The sequence below is a fragment of the Peromyscus leucopus genome, chromosome 19 (assembly GCF_004664715.2).
Source record: "Peromyscus leucopus breed LL Stock chromosome 19, UCI_PerLeu_2.1, whole genome shotgun sequence".
NCBI lineage: Eukaryota > Metazoa > Chordata > Mammalia > Rodentia > Cricetidae > Peromyscus > Peromyscus leucopus.
In genome coordinates this window covers 1,706,106-1,730,259 of record NC_051079.1, presented here as the reverse complement: position 1 = coordinate 1,730,259, position 24,154 = coordinate 1,706,106, and the positions used below count along the sequence as shown (strand labels likewise).

Genomic DNA, 24,154 nt, shown 5'->3' with positions numbered 1-24,154 from the left:
CTTTCCCAGCAAAACTTCAGGTGGACAAAAAGCCAGCAACAAGTTGGCCTGGTTGCCCAGGTCTGTTTTCCCGGGTCCTCAGGAAGCTGAGGCAGGAGAACTGAGAGTTCAAGGTCTGGAGGCAGGCAAGGCAGTGAATGCCTGTAACCCCAGCACCCAAGAGATGGAGAGAAGGAGATGCTGTGAGTCCAAGGCAAGCCAGGGGAGCATAGTATGTCCTAGGCCAGCCCAGACTATAAAATAAGACCCTGGAGAAAAAGGAAAGAGAGGGAGACACAAAGATGTCGTTAGTTCAAGGCCAGTCTTGTCAACTTAGGAACATCCAAACTCAAAATTAAATGTGAAAAAGAAAAGGATGAAAAATGGAGGGAGGGAAGGAGGGAGGGAGGGAGGGTGGGAGAAAACCCCTATACTCAGACTTTAGTCTAAATATTGTAAGCATAAAGACATTCTGCAGTGTACGTAGGTGCTTTGGAAGCGTTGGATCTAGATAGATCCACGTGTCAGGAAGATACAGGGTGGGGAGAGAAGCAAACTTCAAAGTTGTTGAGATATCAAATTTTTGTTTTATTTTGTATTGTTTGTTTTGTTTTGTTGTTATTGTTCTTGTTTTAAGCAGGGTTTCTCTGTGTAGCTCTGGCTGTCCTGGAACTCACTTTACAAACCAAGCTGGCCTCAAACTCAGAGATCTACCTGCCTCTGCCTCCGAAGAGTTGGGATTAAAGCATGTACCACCATGCCCAGCTTTGAAATATCCAAAATTTAATACAGATTCTTGAAATACCTGCAATAATGCTGTCATAGAACTGAATGTTGCAGATAACATGACACTCGTAACTCTGAGGGCTAACCTCAGATCTTAATCCAGGAACTCCATTACAAGCAAATCCAGGGTGGATAGATCCACATTTAAGTGCCTGAGTGCACAGACTGGGAGCCAATTATCAAAGAACCCATTGTGTTAGAGAGGCATTCCACAACAGGAGTGGATGACATAGAGAGATCCAACTTCTCATCAATCCTTCATCCAGGAGCCAGCTGCCTGTTCTACCTGACAGCTTAAGACAAGTGGGAGGGTAAGCGTCAGGAAAGGAGTCACAGGGGCCAAAGGCTTCTGGGTTAGGACCTACATCAGCCTGCTCACTGGGGACAGGTTGAATTCCAAAGTTCTGGGTGGGTCACCTAGAGGGTGCAGCCAACTCCCTCAGTCTTCTCTGTATACTGATGACCTCGCTTAGGCACAGCTCAGGAGGTCATGTCTGTAATCACATCAGCATGATGCCTTGCTGTGTGAGCATTCCGCAGGAGAAGATCTTTATATGTAACATTTACTGATGTGTGTACATGTGCGTGTACACATGTATGCAAATGAATGTGCTCACCATCACATGCATGCAGAGGTCAAAGAACAGTTTACAGGAGTTGGTCCTCTCCTACCACCCTGGGCCTTTCCTCACTTAGTCATCCTACCAGCCCACCACTGTTAGTGAAACAAGGATCTTCCAAAAAAGGGGTCTGTGCCAAATTAGAAGCCTACAGAGGACCCATTCAATTCCCAGCACCCACATGACAGTTCACAACTATCTATGACTCCAGTTCCAGGGTTTCTGACACCCTCACACAAACATACATGCAGGCAAAACACCAACACACATAAAATACAAATAATAAATAGATGGTGCAGTTCATGTCCAGCCTGGTCTACAGGGTGCGTGTCGGGCCAGCCACGGATACACTGCTTTTGTTCCCAGACAATGATTGCTGTGTAGTCACCCGGGATCAGGGATAGAATTGGGGGAAGCATTTTAACAACAGGAACTTAATAACAGTACTTTCTATGTGTGTAGTCTTTACTGTGATTGGGTACCTACTATAGACACTTTATATACAGACATGTTAACTAATAACAATGTCTGAACAGGTGCATTTAGATATCTATTTTATTTTATTTCATTTTGGTTTTTCCAGGCAGGGTTTCTCTGTATAGCCCTGGCTGTCCTGGAACTTACTCTGTAGACCAGGCTGGCCTTGAAAAAAAGCAGTGAAAGTAAAAGCCAAGGGTCAGGCTATGTCTGTCTGTCTGTCTGTCTGTCTGTCTGTCTGTCTGTAAGTCTGAGAAAGGGTCTTAATATGCAGCCCTGGTTGGCCTGTAATTCACTATTTAGATCAGGCTGGGTTCAAGCTTATCGAGCTCTACCTGCCTCTGCATCTGCCTCCCAAAGGCAGATTAATTTCAATGACAGCTCTTCACAAAGAGAAATGCAAGACAGCCGCTCGAAAGGGCCTTGGCTCCTGGCATTTTTAAAAATAGGTCATGCCTTAAAAGACAATCTTTTGAGCTGGGCACAGCTCTTGGGAGACTGAGGCTGGAGGAGTGCTGTGTGTTGGAGACCCAGCTAAGGCTGACTAGTGGGGTCCAAGCCAGCTTTTGTTACAGAATGAGATCCTTTCACAAAGAAAGAAAGAGGAAGGGATGGAGGGAGGGTGGGACTGGGAGAGGAAGGGGAAGATATAGAGGAAGGGAGGGAAGGAGGATGGAGGGATGGAGGGAGGGTGGGAGGAGGAGGGATGGAGGGAGGGAGAGATTAATTGAAGAACACCAGAGTTCGGTCCCCAGAACCCAAGCGGGTTGCCTGTGATGCCGGATCTAGGAAAGTGGAAACAGCAGAGGAAGGTCAGGCTTTCCCATGCACTAAAATCAACACATATGCAAACACACATGCACACACTGAGCTACATCCCCACCTCCAAAAGAAACGGCATTTAGTGTTCTCATTCTCATAGCTGAAGAATGATTCCAAGTTTCTGAGTAGTAACTCTTCTACATGAATATTAAGCTATATAGGTAAGATCACGGTCCTAAAAGGGGCCAACAAACCCCAAAATGCAGGCAATGTGTGCACCTGAAAAATATCAGCCTTTTGGGTCTCTCAGGAAACACAAGAGAACTTTGTGCCCAAGGCTTCATAACCTTTTAATATGAGTATTTGTGTGTGTGTGTGTGTGTGTGTGTGTGTGTGTGTGTGTGAGAGAGAGAGAGAGAGAGAGAGAGAGAGAGAGAGAGAGAGATGAGAATGTACATTTGCCACACTGTGTATGTTTTTTATCTCTCTCGTTCCAACTGTCTATGCTTTCTAGGAACAGAACTCAGGCCACCAGGCTTGTACTACAGGTATCTTTACCACTGAGCCATCTTGCCAGCTCTAAGAGCATAATATTTAAACATGAGATACAGCACAAGAAGTCCAGGGCTACAGATGTACCCCAGTGGTGTATGTAATACTGAGACCCCTTCCCTGTCACCACAGAAAATGACGTCCTCGAAAGTCTACCAAAGACTGGCGTCGGGTACATGCCAGTCCCTTTGTCTGTGGCCCATGGGGCTACATTTTGGTTTTGACAAAAGGCAATTAACAGTAGTATCCTAAGCCACTGAGAAGTTTATGCCCTGATGAACTTTGTAATTTCACTTCTGGGAATGTATTATAAGGAAATAATCCAAAAGAGAGGAAAGGTGCTACAAAGGAAGTCATCCATTACTGGAGTACTTAAAATAATTGAAATCCTGGGAACAATCTAATACAGAATGGTCTGGAAAATCTGGGTCATCCGCTCCATGAACTATTACGCAATTATTAAAAATAATAAGATCGTGTAGCAAGATGGAAAAAATCCCATCACACAATGGTGAGTGAAAAACATCAGGACATGAATTCTATGTCCCCTGCATAATAGAATCACAAGGAAACCTGGACAGGAGAGGGACCTCTGAGAGGACCGGGCCTGTTTGCCAGCTTCTCCTCTCTGAGTATTTTCCTCTAACTACTGCAACAGAACAGGAAAGACAAAAGCCACTGCTTCGGAAATCAGAGGCCTAAGTCAAAGGGATTAGGAGAGAGTGAGGAGGCTGCCGGAGGGAGGCCAGTCAGAGGGTCCAAGTGCATCCCGAAGCCCTCTCCGCCCGCTCAGCGTAAACCCACGGCCTGACCGCCCAGCCTGGAGAAACACCTGTGTCCTGCTTGGACTGACTCTCACGGCTGGGGTTTCACTGCAGAAAAAGTCACTCTCCTGAAGAAACCTAGCTCCTCACTGGCTTTCATCTTAAGTCCTTTCCCCTCATAGGTCTTATTCATGGGCCACATCTGAGGAGAAAAACATCAGTAAGCATTAATGACAACCTTGGAGCCAGTATGTCCACACATATTCAAAGTATGGACAAGCCAGTTGTCTCCACATTCTGGAAATGGAGGCAGAAGGATGGAGACTGTGAGACCAACATAGACTGTATAGTAAGACCCAGTCTGTCTGTCTCTCTCTGTGTCTCTCTCTGTCTCTCTGTTTCTCTCTCTGTCTCTCTCTACCTCTCTGTCTCTCTCTCCCTCTCTCTGTCTCTCTGTCTCTCTCTGTCTATCTCTCTGTCTCTGTCTCTCTCTGTCTCTCTCTCTGTCTCTCTGTGTCTGTCTCTCTCTCTGTCTCTGTCTCTCTCTCTCTGTCTCTCTGTGTCTGTCTCTCTCTCTCTGTCTCTGTCTCTCTGTCTGTCTGTCTGTCTCTCTCTCTCATAGGCACAGTATCTCACACACCTATAATTCCAGTATTCAAGAAGCTGGGGCAGGGACAAGCTTGGGCTTTTGTCTCAAAAGATGAAGAAAAGAAAAGGAGGAGGAGGAGGAGGAGGAGGAGCTGGCACAGTGGTGAACCTCTGTAACCCAGGACTCCGGAGGGGAGGCAGGAGGACAGGGGTTCAAGTCCATCCTCCTCAACTGCATACTGGATTGGAGGCTAATCTACGTGAGACACTTTCTCACAAAAAAAAAAAAAAAAAAAAAAAAAAAAAAAAAACAGAAAAAAAAGCATCATCAACAACAACAATTATCTGGTAAGAATTTTGGTGGCGACACATGCCTTTAGTCCCAGCACAAGAGACAGAGGCAGGCGGACCTGAGTAGGAGAGGCCAGCCTAGCCTATTCCTGTTATAGGCCAGCCAGGGCTACATGAGGAGACCCTACATCACAACAAACAAATCAAAGAATTTCCATGAGTTAACGCTTTCCCACATCTGATTAAGCCCTTCAAAGGACTTTATCAAATGGTGGGCCTCTCGGCATAGCAGAAGGCTCTTCTGGAACGGAAACAAAGGCTCCTGGGAGCGCAGAAGAGCACTTAGGGATACCCGGAGCCTAACCATCCTTCTCCCTTCCCGGGCAGAAGTCCCCCCTCGCTCCAGATCAAAGTGCAATGAGGGTGGAGTAGAAATCTGGTCTGTGTTTCCATTCACAGCTTATCTGCCCTCCACCCTCCCACAGTCCACTGAAAATGGAGGCACTTCCTGTTGAAAAGAACGTGTTATCAGCACCAGACTCAGCCGGAGCTTAGCATAGCTTGCAGGCCAGGGTAGGTGGGAGACAGAAGCACAGCCAGGCTGAAAACCGCTCCTGGAAAGAAGTGGCTCCAGCATGGGAAACGCCCGTGTGTGTGTGTGTGTGTGTGTGTGTGTGTGTGTGTGTGTGTGTGTGCCTGTGAGGCAGGCTCAGCTCCCCTCACCCGCTTGCTTCCTTTGAGAACAAACCGTCTCTGCCTCTGGACATCACTGGGAAGGTTAGGAAAGACTTCTGACTGGATGCACCCAAGCAGTCAAGTGCTCACCAGGCTGGCTCCCAGCACGGACACTCCTTTCCTGCCCTTTGCATCTTCGGAGAGCCTCCATGGGAATAGAAGGCAGGCGGGCAACAAGAGAAAAAACTCGATGTGTGAGCAAGCCTGGCTACCTAGGTTCAATTTATAAACTCATGGAAAAGCGGAGAAAACAACTTCTGAAAGCTGTCCTCTACAGGTCGGGTGGAGGCGTGCACTTGTGCATACACACACAAAGACAATTCCGATTTTAAGAAGAGCAGAATGCCGGGCCTGGTGGCACATGCCTTTGGGGAGGCACCCGTGAGTTCCAGGCCAACCTGTTCTACAGAGTGAGACCCTATCTCAAAAAGAAAAACAAAGCAACAGAAAACCAAGTTTTCCGGCTTATGAAATTATGTGTGCACACGTATAAACACACACACTTTTGAGACAGGGTCGTGCTATGAGCCCAGGCTAGCCCTGATCTCATCCACTGTCCTCCTGCCCCCTCTTCACAAGGGCTATATCACAGAGACATGCTACCATATGCAACCTAAATTTAATTTGGTGAGAAAATCCAAGTGAAGATATTGAAGAGATAGCTTGCCAAAGAATGCTTGCCAAGCATGCAAGAAACCCCAGGTCAGCCCTCCACCACACAAACTAAGTGGACACAGTGGTGCTGCCTGTTACCCCAGCACTGGGAAGAGGGAGGGTCAGAGGGCTCAGGGTTCAATGTCATCTCAGCTCCATCCCAAGCCGAGGCCAGCATGAAAGGGCTGCAAAGGGCTGCTGGAGTGTCTCCACTCTCTGCAGAAAGGAACTGCTGTGCCCAGGAAAGGTGCAGGGCAGATAGTCATGCTCGGGGTGGCTCTGATGGAGACCACACTCTAAACTTCAAGACCCCGATCGATCTACCTCCCTATGCATCTGAGTGAGTCTGTAGTCAGGACTTCTGTGTGAGGGGAAGCCAGTCTCTCCCCAGCAAAGCTCTGCTTTTACAACCTCTACGTTAAGAGCCTGTGGACTCTAGCTCCCTTTGGCAAAAGAAAAAAAAACTTACATATGAATCCCAGTGAAGGGAAAATACTTGCTTGGAAACCTCCACTTCCACTTGAAAAGCAAGGATCATTTTGGTTCACATGGAGAGAAAATAGGACAAGACTCAGTGACTCAATAAGTTTCCAAGGTCACATGTGAAAGGTACAGGAACACATATTCCATGAGGACATCTGAGAATTGTCCCTCACAGCACAGCCCTCAAATTCTCCATAACAGCATGCATTAGAAAGCAAGCCAGTATGAACACCTCTCCTCCCAGAAAGCAGCCAGTTACCTTGACTGCTAACCTAACTCAGTGTTTCAGATTCCTTCCTGGAATTTCACTGTTTGCCCTGGGACCCAGGGTATATCCATGCTGTGGCCCTTTTCTAGAGAGGAAATGATTCTGTAGCCACAATCCATCCCGGGCAAAGGAGCATGTTGTTTTGTACCTGTGTTCACACTCTAAAGGGGGCATGAAGTGGGGAAGGCAGCCAGGTTAAGACTATGCTGATAGGTAAATATAGACTGCCAGGGTCTGTCCCTTAACTTCAAGCCAATCCGGAGACATTCTAAATCAAAGGCGTGTGAAATCAGAATGGATTATTCTATTTTAGTCATCAAACGACCCTGTACAGAACCCTGAGGCTAACATTTTAAACCCTATGAGTCATCATCTTCACGGGCTTTTCAGGAGCTGGGTGAGGATCCTAAACTCAGTGCTCAGGGTGAGAAAACACAGCCAAGGTTAGAAGACCAGACCCAGACGCACAGCCACCAAGGCAGGAACTAAGGAAACACGCACTGTAAAAATGCTATCAGAGAAATAAAAATCTTGAAAATACGGCTACTTCAGATAACCAGGAACCCTACATCTTTACATTTCCCTTTAAGAAAGTAAAGATAGATTTATTTCGGGTATCTTGGGGGTGGGGCTCCATGCAAACACTCTGCTGTTAACATTCAGGCTTCTATTAAGTGCTGCTATTCTTCTTGGGCTTCAAAGCAATCTGCAGCATTTATGCGACACAAAACTCCTAAGAGCCAGATGGGAGGAATTACTCTTCCCTCATAGGAGGATAAGCCTTGCCAGTTTCCTATGGTCACAGGGTGCCACAGCTAGCGCTTGGCTGCCTGAATCTGTTTCCTCCCAGAAGCTAATCCATGAACCCCAAAATAAATTTCAGATCATATTCAGGCAAACCAAGCACTTAAATTCAATGACAACATTAAACATAAAGTTTGGTGCTTTATATAATAAAATACAGCTTGTAACCATGGTGACAGCTGGCCATGCAGGTTGTGGAGTCGAAACACCAGATACGGTCTTGGAATTCTGTTTATCACATCACATGGGTGTGGTGGCAGATTCTTGTCACCTCTCTTAGGAGGTGGAAGCAGGAAGATCACGAGTTCCTGGCCAGCCTCAGCTACACAGCAAGTCTAAGGCCAGCCTGGGCTATGTAAAACTCTGTCACAAGCAGACCCCTAAAGCCGGATATGACAGCAGCTGAATTACAAGCCTCTAAGCCTGATAACACCTGTCTATAAGGTGCCTGAAAAGAGTTGGTAGTTCAGAGAAAACCAACAGGGAACTCTAAACATACTCAGGGTACCAGACTGAATCTAATTCAGCCCCATTACAGGTAAACCTAAATATGAGCAGGGCCATCAGACTGTGTCTAATTTAGACCATTAAGTCTTCAGTTTGCTAGTAACCCTTTTGGCAGACACCCATGAAATACATAATAAATTACTTCAATTCCAGTAAAGGAATTCATTTTCTTCAAAGATTCATTTAGCAATAACATCTCAGACCACCCTAAGCCAGACTTCTTGTGTTTAGCCTTGTTTTCCCGTAACATTATTTCATGTTTTGTGACAATTCTGTATATTTTTATAGAGGCAGGGATTTTTTTTTAAAAAAAAAAAGGTAAAGAATCTTTAATTTGGATTAAAATCTTTAATTAATAGAATCTTTAATTATTAATTTGAAAAAGCAAATGACATCCACCTGCACTTGCTCTCTACCTAATTCTGGCTTTTAGAGCTCTGAGTGGCAAGGGTCACTTATGAAATGAGCCTCAGTTGTGTGGTAACTTGGGTGGGCACACACATTAGAGACAACATTAGAGCTGCTTTCTAATATACGCTCAAAGCTGTGGATATTCACACACACACACACACACACACACACACACACACATGCAGTTTAGAAAATGAAAGTACAAAAATCTGATTATTGAACAATCTCTGCTAGGGTGACTTTCTGTGAAGGCCAGTGTGTTCAGATAGGATTAAAAGTTACTAGAAAGGCTTAGACAAAGAGAAGGTGCCTGGTACACAGGGAATGTGAAGATAAAGGGCCAACAAAATATTTATACTCGTGGTTTACAGCATGTGGCAAGTGGGATATTAATAACTGATTTGACTGGCCAACTCCCCAGGAGGAGTAACAGTCCTGCCTCAGGAGACGCTGGTTCCAGTCCCCGCTTCCACACCAGCCTGGTCTGTGACCTCATGGAGTCAGCATCCTGGTTTATAAATGAGGCAGGAACAGTGCCCAAGCCCAATGCTCACGATCACTGTGAGAGATTAATGATTTTTTAACTCTTTTTTCATCCTTGGGGAGTATAAAGGCTGAAACTGAACATGGGCACTAGCCTACTGGAAGATGTCTGTTTAATGATTTCATAAGATGGAGGGCTGGCTCAGCACTCAGTGGGAAAAGGCACTTGCCACCAAGCCTGACAGTCTGGGTTAAATCCATGGCGTCTGCATGGTGGAAGGACTCCCACAAGTTGTCCTCTGACCTCCATATACACGCCATGGTCATGTGCACACGCTCACGCGCACTTTGTCATAAAAATCTGAACTTGTCATTAGTAAAGAGCAATTTGCTGTTTAATAACACAATCAATTTTACTTCTACAGATAACAAAATAAAAATTATTTCTGCCTTATATCTCCCTGCTATACTCTCAGTACTATCATTCCTTTTATTCTCTATGTACAATGTGGGCTTAAATTTAGATTAAGAGGGTGTGCTCACTGGTAAAGCCCTTGCTTAGAGTTCACACGGTCCTGGGTTCAACCCCTCGTACTGCACAAAAACAGCAACGAAGGTTATAGGCGCATGCCTGGGGTCCTAGCACTGAGAGGAAGAAGCAGGAGGATGCAGAATTCAAGGCCATGGGCTGGAGAGATGACTCAGTTAAGAGTGCTGGTTGCTAGGTCATGAGGACCAGAGTTACAATCCCAGAAAACACATTAGACAGCTCCCTAACTCGGTGACTCCAGGCCCAGGGCCTCCACAGACACCTGTGTTGGCAAATACACACCTACGTACACACACAAGCAGACACATCTGTCCATGCAATAAAATGTTTAAATGGGGCTGCAGAGACGGCTCAGTGATCACAGGCACATACTGACTGCTCTTGCAGGAGAACCAGGTTTGGTTCCCAGGACCTAAAGTGGCCCTCACAGATGTTTGCCTACAGCTCCAGGGAAAACGATGTTTTCTTCTGGCTTCCATGGACTCACCTGCACTCACACGCACACACCCACACACGTGCCTGGAGTGGACGTGCACACATACACATACTCTTGATTCCAGGGGAGGCAGAAGCAGATGGAGCTTATTAGTCTACACAGCAAGTTCCCAGTCATCCAGGCTACCCAGTCCAGGCTTAGCTGTGCACAGAGACATACATGGTCACTATTTTCCCATGTGTTTTTGTGGGAAGATATTTGATTCTTAAATTACTCATTAAGACCAATCAAATGTAAGAAAACATTATTTCTTTTATCTAAAGATTTTGAAGAAATCAATGTTGAACGCTGTAGTAGTTAAACTGATTGTCCCAAATCGAATTCATGACCATTAAACTTGCCACAGGATCTTGGGCCTCTTCCCGACCTCTATGTCCCACTCAGAGGGGTGATTAAAAGTAGCCAGCACATAAAAGATACGTGATGAACATAGAAGATATGTGATGGAAACTAGACTCTCACCCCTATGTATCCACTAACTTGTAAGTGAGAAAGTGGGTGCATAAGGCTGCAAGATGGCTTATCAATTAAGAGCACTTGTTGCTTTCACAGAGGATCCAGTTTTTATTCCCAACACACATATGGTGGTGCACAAACATCCATAACTCCAGTTCTAGGGAATGGGATGCTCTTTTCTGAGCTCTACGGATGGTAAACAGACATACATACATGCAGGCAAACCACCCATATACATAATTTTTTTTAAAAAGCTTCACTTCCCAGCAGAAAGAGCAGAGATCCAAGCTGGGGAGGTAGTTCAAGTCTGTAATCCTAACACTGGGGGGCTGAGGGAGGAGAACTGACTTTTGAAACAGCACATATATACAACCATGTAGGCAGAGCACTGAGACACACAAAATAAAACAATTCTTTAACAAAAAAGTACGAGGCTGATGTAAGGATTTGGTTTTTGTTACTCTCTGAGGCTCTTGTGGAAGACAAAGCTAGTGATGGTCGTGTGTGGCATCCAGCTACCCAGGGGGCTGAGACAGGAGTTCAAGGTCAGCTTGACCAGCATAGGGAAACCCCACTCTATCTGGATGGATGAATAGATAGATAGATAGATAGATAGATAGATAGATAGATAGATAGATAGATAGATATAGATAGATAGATAGATAGATAGATAGATAGATAGATAGATAGATAGATAGATAGATAGATAGATAATAGATATAGATAGATAGATAGATAGATAGATAGATAGATAGATACATAGATACATAGATAGATAGATAGATAGATAGATAGATAGATAGATAGATAGATAGATAGATAGATAGATAGGAGTCATGCTAGAGAAATGACTGAGTAGTTATAATTACTACTTTTCTGACATCTAGTTCTGTTCCCAGCTCCCAGCTCCCAGCACCCACATCAGTTGGCTCAGAATCCCCTGCAGCTCCAGAGGCTCTGACACCCTCTGCTGGCCTTTATCAGCACACACACATGTAATACACTTACAACAATACATACACATAAACACAACAATTAAAAATATAGTCATTCCGGGCAGTGGTGGCGCACGCCTTTAATCCCAGCACTTGGGAGGCAGAGACAGGTGGATCTCTGTGAGTTCAAGACCATCCTGGTCTACAAAGTGAGTTCCAGGACAGGCTCAAAAGCTACAGAGAAACCCTGTCTTGAATGTGCATTTCCCCCCCCCACCCCCCCCACCCCGCCTCAAAAAAAAAAAAAAAAAAAAAAAGAAAAGAAAAGAAAATAGCAGGTCTGGTGTTGTAGTTCAGGTTTTAAGACCTCCAGGCCCTGAGTATGGTCCCCAACACCAGGCGAGTGAGGGATTGGGAAGAGAAGTGGATAAAGTGATACCTTTCTGCCCAGCATCAAGAGAAGCAAGTCACACTATTTGGACGAGCAAGTCCTTCATGGATGTGCCTTCCAGGTCCTGTGAGTGGACTATTAATTAGTCTGTGTCCCACAATAACATCTCAAACCTAAAGTAATTCCAACACATGTGCCTTCCAGGTCCTGTGAGTGAACTATTTATTCGTCTGTGTCCCACAATAACATCTCAAACCTAAAGTAATTCCAACACAATAGAGAAAAATCTAATAAAAAAAAAAAGAACTTCACTATGGTAATCCCAGCACTCAGGAGGCAGAGGCAGCTGGATCTCTGAGTTTGAGGACATCCTGATCTACAGAGTAATTCCAGGAATACACAGAGAAACCCTATTTAAAAAAAAAAAATCAAAAGAAGAAGAAGAAAAATTCTCAGCTGAGAAGTGAATCATAACTAAGGAAGGGAAGCAATGTTTTCTAATTTCACCGTAGGTTGCAAATATCCATACAGAACCTTAGTACCCGGGAGGCAGAAACAGACAGAAGCATCAGTAAGTTCAAGGCCAGTCTCAGACACACAGAAGAGTTTGAGGCCGGCCTGAACTACACGAGACTGTGTCACAGAAAGGCAAAAACGTCAGGGGTTGGATAGATGGTCCAGCAGTTAAGAGCATGTGTTACTCTTGCAGGAGATTTGGGGTTCAAAGGCCAGCACCCACATGGTGGTGGCTCACAACCATCCATGACTCCACTTCAAGGGGATCCAAAGCCCTCTTCAGCTTCTTCAGGCACCAGGCACACACATACACACAGGCAAAATATTCATACACACAAAATAAATAAATCTTTTTAAAAATGTCTATGAAAAGAACTGAAATATTAACCTGGTCCAGTATCTGTACTTCCTCCTGAAGGCTTCACAAAGCTTATTCTGGTCCATCCTAAAAAGTGCCTGTCCCGAAGTCACTGCCGCTGATGGAAAACACTTAGGAGTATGTGTTAACTCTTTGAAATCACCCCACAGCTCAGGGAGGCCTACATCAAGGAAGGAGGGTCAGTGAGGTACAGAGCACCCCGGGAGTACCAGAGAGAGGAACATTGGACACCTATTAATATTCTAAAACTGACCCAAGAGGGGAGGCCACCAAGCCCCAGACGGTGCCCACTATGAGATTCAGGCTCTTCCACCTCTTTATGTAGCATCAAGAAGCACAGAGGAGGAAGCCTGTCCCCCAACACACCCAACATGCCAGAACTGTTTGTTAGGGTACAGCACTCCCAGCCCTCCCCACACTCAAGTCTGAGGCTGAGAAACTACAATGTAAGGGAGTTAGTTCAGGGCACATGATGCATTTCCAGGAGAGAAGGAACCAGGCCAGCGACACAGGCAAGCAGCAGCATGCTGGCATTGTTTACTTCAATTATTAAAATACTCCGGATCCAAATATGGTAACTGTTGGATTCTAACACAGAGACAGAAAACACAGCTGTCATGGGAGCCGGGGTTAGCTAGTTCATTATTTACAGATGTACATAGTTTGGGCCTTCCTTACTGCTGCTTTGACAGGGATTTGAAATTATTATTATTTATTTATTTTTTTAAGAAACCTGATTTGTGGCCCTGGCTTCTAAAATCCAATCCCTGCACTCTAGCCCCACCAAATTCAAACAGTCAACCTTTGGTATCATGATAGCTGTTCCTCCTTCCTAGACAATTCTATCTATACTTTTCGGTTTTTTAATTCTTAATTATTTTATTTATTGAGAGGATGCTTGCGTGGGAATGTCACTTCACAGTGTGGAAATCAGGACAATTCTGAGGAGTTTCTGTTTCACTTCCACCACCTGCGTCCCTAGGGCTGAATTCAAGCTCACCAGGCCAGACTATAAGCACCTTTACCAGATAACCAGTCTCACTGGCTGTCTATCCCTCTGTTTCCTACAAAAATCCTACCCAACTCGGGGTAAGGGGTACTGAACAAAATGCCTTCTATAGTGTCAAAGAACTAATTTCTTTTAAATGAGAAAAAGAATCCTACCCAACTAGTGAAGCATGGTGGCACATGCCTGTAATCCCGGCACTTGGGATCAGGAGTTCAAGATCATCACTAGCTACACAGGCTGAGCTACATGAGATCCTGTCCTAACTACCTAGTGACTGGAGAGATGGTTCAGCACCCAAGAGCGCTGACTGTTCCCAAGGACCCAGGATTCCCAGCACCCCATGGCGGATCACAACTGACTGCAAATCCACTCCAGGAGATCCCACCTTCTTCTGCCCACCTCAGGACTCCTGGGCACCAGGCACACACATACAAGCAAAACACACTGATACACAAAATAAAGTCTGTAAAAAACTAACTAAATAAACATTACTCAGTTACTTCAGGGTTCTTCCACACCAGAAGGCCTTTCCCAGCTCTTGGTCCCTTTACAACCTTGCCTATCATGGCACTTTCAAATCTGGCCGGCAGAGAAATCCTGTGTATGTGTAACCTGACACTCCACCTCCTCCTCCACATTATGACCAGTTCCAGGTGGGAGACCTTTTCTGAAATACTTCTCAACAACAACCAGCAAAGCAGAAGCCAACTGGGTATTTACCAACGAGAGTGCAGTGTTCAATATAATATCAAGTTAAGTAATTACTGATACTGTTTTTAGGCAGCCAAAATGTTCACTGATTCTTTATGCTCACACATTAATTCTCTACATAACCCAAGCTGGCCTCAATCTGGAGATTCTCCTGCCTCGGATTACAGGTATGGGTCACTGCTCTAGGCAGATGAGTGTCACAAGTGTACACACACATACAGTATTTTTCAGTGTTAGCATTTTAAGTGGAGGGGAGAAAAGACTACTTGCAGGATGTAGGAAGTAAGTCTCTAACAAGCATTGAGATTGAATTGTTAACGTTTTTGCCCCAGATAACAGTAATGAAGGAGTCTACATCACCCAGCCAACAGCTGGACTTTGTTTGTTTGCTTGCTTTTGGTTTTGGGGTTTTTTGTTTTGTTTTGTTTTTTGAGTCAGGGTTTCTCTGTGTATTCCTGGCTCTCCTGGAACTCACTCTGTAGACCAGGCTGTCCTTGAACTCAGGGATCCTCCAGCCTTTGCCTCTAGAGTACTGGGATTAAAAAGATGTGTGCCCCTACACCAGCCAAAACAAAATGTTTTTAAAGACACTATCTCACTAAGTAGCCAACAGACCTGGAACTCTCTATGTAGATTAGAGTGACTTTGAACTCAGAGGTCAGCCTGAATGCTGAGATTAAAGGCAAATACCACCATGTCCAGCAGATTTTAGTATTCGGATATTTCATGGAGAATAAATGCCAAATTCTGGTGTCAATTTAGGTCAATTAAATGTTTTTCAATAAACCTACAAATAAAAAAATTAAGCCATAGTAAGACAGACTATTGTCATGAAAATTAATCATAGCATATTTGGTCGTAACTGCAAGTAAGAAAGTGCACTCTTTTATCAACAGCAAGCTGCAGAGTCTCCCCAGAACCAGGTAGGAAAACACGGCTCCCTTCTTCCTTCAGCCCATGCACCCCACACCAGCACAGCTTCCCACAAGGAGAAACTGAGTCAGAGTGACCAGGTTATGACTAGATGACTCAACCAGAAGTCTTTCTTATCTCCCAGACAAAAGGCCATTAACACACAAATCAAAAAGTGACCAATGAAGATTTGGAGCCCAGCAGAAGTGACTTCCTTAGCGCTGCACTTGCCCAGAAGACAGATTCCATCTAGACAGAAAGGCGGGAACTTAGGAAGAAGATGCCACAATTTAAGCACATTTTAAAGGCCAGACATGGTGGCCCACACCTGTAACCCCAGCACTTGGGAGGTAGAGGCAGGTGGATCTCTGTGAGTTCAAGCCCATCCTGGTCCACACAGGGAGTTCCAGGCCAGCTAGGGCTATACAATGAGGCCCTGCCTCAATAAAAAATAAACAAATAAATATTTTTGCTTAAGAAAAAGGGTTGAGGCAGGCAGCGGCGGTGGCGGTGGCGGGCATGTGCCTCTAATCTCAGCACTCAGGAGGCAGAGCCAAGTGGATCTCTGTGAGTTCAAGGCCAGCCTAGTCTACAGAGTGAGAAATAGGACAGGCACCAAAGCTACACAGAGAAACCCTGTCTCGAAAAACCAATAAAGGAAGAAAGGGAGGGAGGGAGAGAGGGAGAGAGAGAGAGAGAGAGAGAGAGAGAGAGAGAGAGAGAGAGAGAGAGAGAGAGAAAAGAAAGAAAAAGAAAGAAATAGAAAGAAAGAGAGAGAGAAGAAAGAAAGAAAGAAAGAAAGAAAGAAAGAAAGAAAGAAAGAAAGAAAGAAAGAAAGAAAGAAAGAAAGAAAGAAAGGAAGAAAAAGGGTTGAGGACATCACACAGTATATAACATTTGCCTAGCATCCACAAGGGCCTGGATTCAAAACCTAGTACTCCCAAATAATAAGAAAAAATGTAAAGGACGGGCAGTATGGTGGCCAGCTGGAAAACCGCTGATCACGCAAGCCTGCCGACCTAGTGTGATCCTGAACTCCTTCCATACTCCACTGCTGCTGGGAAAGACCTGGGGTATGTATGGCTCATGTTAGCAGCAGTAGACAAGGCAGTCTTGCTGTCCCTTGGTTCCCTTGGTCCCGGGGTCCCTTGGCCAAGAGATCCCAGGAACCTGGTGCCCATATAAACGGTCCACAGGTAAGAAGCCAGCTAGAAATGCCCCAGTTGGCCGCCACTGGTTTCCTGAAGGGAGACTAAGAAGATGAGGTAGGGGTGCTGCAGCCGAGCGACCTCCTTGACCTCCTTGTCTCACAACCAGAGAAAGGCAGACATGTCCTTCCCGTCTCTCAGCAGAGGGGCCGCAGCTCCAGCCTCATCAGCTACGGAGACTAAGCCTGATTTCCCTTCATTTCATAGTCCAGTTGTCTCGTTACAAACCCCACCAGCACACACAGTGAGTTCTTCCTATATCAATCATCACAGACACCAATGAAACTCAATCAATGGGGGGCCCCATTCTTTTGAGATTTGTGCCCTAAGGTGGTGAAGACATTGTATGTAACACCAGACAGCCTTGAGTGGGAATCTCATGTTTTCTTCAACTACAGTCAGTATTTCCTAGAATCTGTGGAGGGACAGTCAGAGGTAGCTGCTAAACAACAGACACTGTGGCCAGATGGGAAAAAGACACATTTCTGTCAACACAGCTGCCCTTTAAAAATGCTTCTGCCAGCCAGGTGCATGCCTTTAATCTCAGCACTCGGGAGGCAGAGGCAGGTGGATCTCTGTGAGTCTGAGGCCAGCCTGGGCTACTGAGTGAGTTCCAGGAAAGGCACCAAAGCTACACAGAGAAACCCTGTCTCGAAAAACAAAACAAAACAAAACAAAAGTTTCTGCCACTTACTCACAGGTGACTCCCAGCATCCTGTGTACAGCTGCTCAGCGGCCACACTGACCACTCACTCCACACACACAAAAGTTGAGTGCAGCCAGAGAAGGCATTGGGAAGTGCTAAGGGGCCAAGGGGCACCAATGAGCCCCTGCTAATAACCTAGAGGAAGCATCCAAACCTCTTCCAATTACTCTTTATGACAATAGCCCAAGGTGGCCAGTGGTTCAGCAGCTGCCAGGTAGGTGTGGCTCCTCACAGCCAGGTCAGAAGCTAAGGTAGGGCTGCCAGTGCAAGAAAGTCTGCTCACCTAGTGCTCTCCACAGCAGGCTGGCCAAGAGGAGAGTGAAGGATCAACCCCAGCCTCAGCAGATGGGAGATGCTGTTAATGAGCTCCAACCTCATCAGCCCTGGGCTACAGCTCACCCTAGCCGCCACAGGCTCTCCAGGTCCCAAGGCAGTTCCAGAGCTTGGAGCCTGGAGGCAGCCTGCAGCCTTGTAAAGGGCCTCTCAGGAGTCCCCAATAAAACCCTCACTGCTCCGCCTCCCAGTCTCTAGTAAGGTGCTGGTCTCTCCTGCTGTTAACCCAAGACACTAACAGAAGCTTAGAACCAGACCACAGTTCCAAGACCCTCATCCAGTTAGGTTCCTTTTTCGGCTTTTCATTCTCTTTCCAGCAGATTCGATTTATCAAGAGGAATTTTGAATTTTCCATCACAAAAGCACAAGAGCAGAAGACTCCATTCACAATAACACTACTCCCCAAGCAAGCACAGAAGCCTCCACATTAACATTCAAACTAAGCTTTTGCCACACAAACTGGACACTACTTTCACCACAGTAACTTGGGGCTGGCTGCTCCTTAATACCCCAGAAAAACCAAAACATCATTTTGCTTCATTTAACTACATAATCTGAAGACTGGGGGTAGGAGGAGGAGGATTAAATAATCTTAACCTTTCATTTCCCAACAAGTAACAAAATCTATTTACCGCTTCGGATGATTGGAGTTGCATGCAACAATCCGATTTAATTTATACAGGCGCAGACATGTCTCAGCAGGTAAAGGTGCCCGCTGAGTGCCTGGCTATCTGAATTCTACCCTCTAACCCACAAGGAGGTAGAGAGAACAGACTCCACAAAGCTGTCTTCTAATCTCTACATGTGTACCATGGCATACATACATGGTGAACACATGAATATCCCACACTTATATCATGCACACTTGCAATACTACAGATACACGCACAAGCATGACATGTGCATGCTCACACACACACAGAGGCACGCATTCACACGTGTGCACACACTACTGATCACATTTATAAAAGCTCATAACCGTCTTTAACCTAACATTTGCAGCAAACAGAACCAGCTGGAAGGCTGAGCAGCTTGGCTCACACCTTTATCCCAACAGAAGCTGAGGCAGGTAGAGCTCCTTGAGGAAGCTTGGTTCAGAGTTCTGCCGCAGGCCTGAGACCGTCTCAGACAAATATAAAATGCAGTGTAAAAGCTTTTCTGTCTTAGCGTTAGTCCCTCCCCCGCGTCCATTCGACCAATGTTTATAGGGATGCATTGTATGCCAGCTACGGTTTTCCTAACTCTGACAATTCCGTGCATGTGCAGAACGGTTGATTGCTTAAACCTGTTTTCATCAATGGAATTTGGTCCACAAAGAAGTGATATGGAGTAGTGTTTTCAATATGTTACTTTGGGTTTATGACTGTGGTAAGACCCAGACAGAAAGCCCATCTGCAGTCCCCCAGCCCCGCCAGGGAGCGGCAGTTTTACCTGTGGCCCCACACCCAGAAATTTTGACTAAAATAATCCAGGGTGGGGCTTGGAAATTTGCAGTATTTTGAAGTGCCCTAAACAACCCAGGGCCAAACTAAACGTAGCCAACAGCTACTAGGTAAACAAGGGTTTTGTTCCTAGTCTGGTCTTAGCTGAAAGGGGAGAATCTTGGCTGTACACATCTGTAGAGTCCCACCTGAGGGCTGGGGGTGGATCTCAGATCAATTCAATCACCTAGTGTGTCCTGCCTGTAAAAAATCTTTGGTGGAACTTGGACACTGAGAGTTGAGGGAGGCCAGGGGAGTTAGAGACAAGTGAGAAAATGCTCTGAGTGAAACCAAGTTCCCATCACAGTGAGAGAAGCTGGCAGGCATCATTTGCTGAAATAACGCATCAGAATTCATGGGAAGGCAGCAGGGCCTCCCAGCAAGAGGGCAAGGGTTCCAGGAAGAACAGTGAGAACGACAGCCCAGGACCTGTGGGGATCTGAGAAAATAAAACTGGGCTTGATAGATGCCTCCATGCGTTAGGAATGCATAGTGACTGACAGAGAGAGGGAGGGAGGGAAGGAAGAGGAAGGAAGGAAGGAAATGTAGTTGGGGGGTGGCAGCGCACACCTTTAATCCCAGCACTCAGGAGGCAGAGGCAGGCAGATCTCTGAGTTGAGGCCAGCCTGGTCTACAAAGAGTTCCAGAACAGCCAGGACCAGAAAACTCCGTCTCAAACAACAAAACAATGGGGGGGGGGGGACGTAAATACAATCAATCTGAATCTTTTCCACGCTTCTTTCTTGGACTAATCTAACCACTAAAAATGCTGGATCTTAATTAAGAGGTTTGTAAAGTACTTAAGTGTTTGCAATTTTGTTTGACATTCAAATACAATTTCCTCTAAAAACTATTCTTAGGTAGCAATTCACTAAACTGTTGGTTCAGATTATTATACTGCTGATAAGATAAAATTTAAGACAATCTTCGCAGGAGCCCTCAGCTGTTTTTACACTTACCCCTGAGGCGGTCGGTTGTGTTGAAGGAGATGTGGTTTTGGTGCAGTCATCTGAGTTAGAAGAGGAGGAAGTTGGAGTCATAGGAACAGAGTTACTGCTGTTACCTGCAAGAGATGAGCCATGAGTACCTCTGCTGTCAAAACTGGAAAACCTTTTCCAGGTAAAACAGCACTCTATTATACCTACCGGAGCAAGCTTTTGACTTATTTATGTTTTTAGGTTTTCGTTTCCTGGTTTGAATTCCTTCTTTCTTCATAGCAAGTGGTCGAGGCACCTTAAAAATGTCCACAAAAAGACCTAAGTATATTATACTGAAGGAAACACAGACAAAAGATGTGATCTCAGTACTGAAAGCCCTCATTTGAAAGAACCCGGGAATACAGCTCAGTGGCAGATGATGGCTGGGCTACATGAGGCCCGTGTTCCATCTCCAGCACCAGAGTGAGTCATCATTTCTTCAGCGCTAAGGACTCAGGCATGCTAGGAAAGCACACTGAGCTACAGCTCCAGCTTTAAACTTATTAGTTAAAGACTGTGGCATAAATTTCATCCTAATTTTATATATATGCTAATATTTATTAATATATAAATATTATATATATTCTAAATGCATAAAGATTCCCCCACCCAAAAACTAGAGATTCTTTCAGGGGAAAAAAATGTAGTTTACTACGGACAATTTGATATTTTCAACTTTGTTTATATCTGAAATAACATTAATTATAGAGAAAATATTAAAAGAGATCAAATACCATCTCCGTACAACATAGGCTATTTCCTTTGTAAGACTGAACCATTAATTATTAGCCAGGCTGGTGGCTAGAACACCAGCACTCAGAAGGCTAAGGCGGGAGGATTCTTGAAGCACCCTGGGCTAGTGAGTTTAAGGTCAGCCTAGGCTATAGAATGAGACTTTGTCTCAAAAACGAACCAAAGACTGAGATTTATAATAACCTCTACAGTCCTTTAATGAAGTATAGGCTCTAACTGAAGATATCAAATATAACTTCAGAAAAAAAAAAACTTTTTCAAATTTCTTAAAGTTTAAGATCTATAGTAATCATTATTTTGTTATCAATTCTAAAGTGTACCCTTTACATTTCTTTCTTTTTCTTTTTTTCTTCTTGATATACGGCTTCTCTGTGTAGCCCTGGCTGTCTTGGATTAAAGGCATGCATCACCACACCCGGCTCATTTTTACATTTCTAAAATTGGAATGTTTTACCAAAAATGTCAGTGTCAGAAGTTGGTTGTGCATTTTATTTCTTGGTTCCCCGGTGGCTGAAAGAGCTAGCGCACATTAACAGCAGCTTGGATTCAATGCAGCGTATACACAATACACACTCAGTTTTTCACTTTCTTATCCTTTTACACCTTTTTTTCATTTGCTGATTCTGCCTTATAATTGAAAATACACAGTCTAGGTGCTAGATGTCTGTATTCATAAATGAAATAAGTGCATACCCCATGGAGTTTCATATAGAGTCCGCAAGCATTGCACACGGGTTCACCCTCGGCATTCCTGCGCCATAAGGTGGTGGTTGTCGTGTGACAGTTGGCACAGGACAATCCAAGCCGCCGTGATGAGGGCTGGAAAACAGCACATAAGACACAAAGTAGAAAAATGTGACTTTACATATTCTAATGCTTCTATATGTACATCATGTTCCTATTAAAAACAAGCAAACAAACAGGATTCCAATTATACATGAGGTCTGTGTAGTGTGCTTGATCCCACAGATGAGATTCTCTCTCCCCTCGCCTGTTACTGAGGGTTATAAAATAACCTGGAAGCAATTGTACACTGACCATGCAAAGCTATCACAGAGTCACGCATGTTCTCATGGTAGCTGTTCCTCCAAGAATTCAAGGTTTCCATGTATTCTTGTTGGGGAGTTAGATTTCCTGAAAGTTGCCCCAAACAGAGCTAAATTCTAGAACATACCAAAAATACAACCACCTGAAGCCTAATATTGTCACAATATTAGATGTGAGTCACGAAACACAATCAAAGCCACCAGTGTTGATAAACAACTTAGGACAACTAAGAATTAGGGATAACTACTTCTATTTTTCAGGCATATGTAGAAAAAAATCAACCAGAAACCATAAAAGTGAGTGAGAGCCAGGCCAGGGTGGCACACACCTTTGATCCCAGCACTGGGGAAGCAGAGGTAGGTAGTTTCTGAGTTCTAGGCCAGCCTAGGCTACACAAAGAAACCCTGCCTAGAAAAAATAAATAAATAAAGGAAAAAAGGAGAAAGATGAGTGAGAAAGAAAAGCTGGGGATCTAAATAAAGAAACACACCTGTAACTGTCATCCTGATGCCTGAGTTCTGTGATACCTGCTTTACAAAAGATCAGAGCACATTTGATGGTGTTCTTTCAATGTTAACACTGCCTTGTAGATGGTGACGCTGACGCACTTTTATTTGTCCCAGTTTTTCTTCATATAAATAATTAACTGGTACCACCAGGGCAAGCCCTGTCTAATGCTGCCGTTTCCAGCTCTAACATTCCTGAAGGAATATATTTCCTCCAAATCACGACATAGGGGTAGTCAGGGAAGTGAAAAAAATATAATCCTCTCCAAGAAAGACAAAACATGATTTATTTTTAGATTACCAAATGTAAATTGTTTAAAATTACTAAAAACAAGTTGTGCCAAGACCACATCTTATATATAATTAATATATTAGTATATATGCATATATATTAGTTGAAAACATGGAAATCAAAGCAAATTTTAAGTGACGAACTCCAACGGTTACCAGTTTCAATTCATTTTAGAAAAATAACAATTCATTTTATAAAGAATAGAGAAAGATATGTTGGGTATATATTGGATATTCATGGGTCAGAGAATCAGGTTTCCAAGTTCTTTGAAGACAAATATGAATGATCCAATAGGATTTTGCATTTATAGCTCATATCTGTTCTATCAAGTTAGCATCCTTTATAATCAAGTTGTGAAGTCACAGGCACTTTCATGAACTCTTTAGCCCTGCAACATTTCTAAGAACTCGAAGCTAATAATTCTCAGAATTTGGTGAAAATTAACATACTTGGATGATAGAACTACTTGAGAAATTGCTTTGCTATAACAACAGCAAAAATATTAGCAAAACCTTACACACCAACAGCTGCTTTTCTCTCCCGCTTCTCTGGGGTTGAGAGAAAAATTTCTAGGTGAGCACTCCTTTCTCTCCATAAATATGAAATTAGTAAGGGGGGAAGATGACCGTTTTATGAACGAGCCATTTATGACAGTTTCCAGTGGAATTTGGAGCCAATGTGGAGCAAAATTGTTATCAGAATTTGCCATTATAACAAAGAGCTTTATGATTGTCAACTGCAGATCATAAGTGAAGGCAGTCTCCATAAACATGTGAAATGAAGGTGAGCAGGTTATAAAAGTTCCTTGTAACAAGCAACCTCAGTTCTATTCCTCAGTGACAAGGAATTCAAGCTACACCATAAATCTCTTATTTTGCAATGTCTTACAAGTTCAGATTCACGGTGATTGGTTCTGTCCTGTGGCTTAACAAACTGGGATTCAATATTATGTTTCTGAGAACTAAGCCAGACCCACCAAAACTATAAGCCCACAGGAGAACTAATTGATAGTGGCACACCCTACGATTGCTATCATTTATAACTCATTCACAAAGCATATTGGCTGACCTTGGTTACTGCCAAGACACCTGCCACAGAAAGAAAACTAATTGATTCACAAACATTTAAATTGTTTTTCTTGTAGATAACAATTTTTTCTGGTAAATGTATGAAATAAATGGTGCTATCTAATTACAGTTGCTAGTTGATCAAACTTGTAATTTAACAAGAACTGAAAAAGCTACTACAAGTACACCAAGTTTTTGCTCAGTTTTGAAAAAAAAGATGTTACCTTTCAGAGCTCAACTAGGACTCCACATGAATAAAGCTTTC

At 44.2% G+C, this 24,154-nt stretch overlaps 1 protein-coding gene across 1 annotated transcript in view; it reads right to left on the bottom strand.

Annotated features, from left to right (window-relative positions):
* Positions 1 to 24,154, bottom strand: part of Gata6 (GATA binding protein 6) — a 33,435-nt gene that overhangs the window by 2,267 nt on the left and 7,014 nt on the right. The window contains 3 exon segments of the mRNA XM_028876694.2: positions 20,207 to 20,310; positions 20,393 to 20,480; positions 21,671 to 21,796. Coding sequence (XP_028732527.1) covers positions 20,207 to 20,310; positions 20,393 to 20,480; positions 21,671 to 21,796 — 318 coding nt within the window.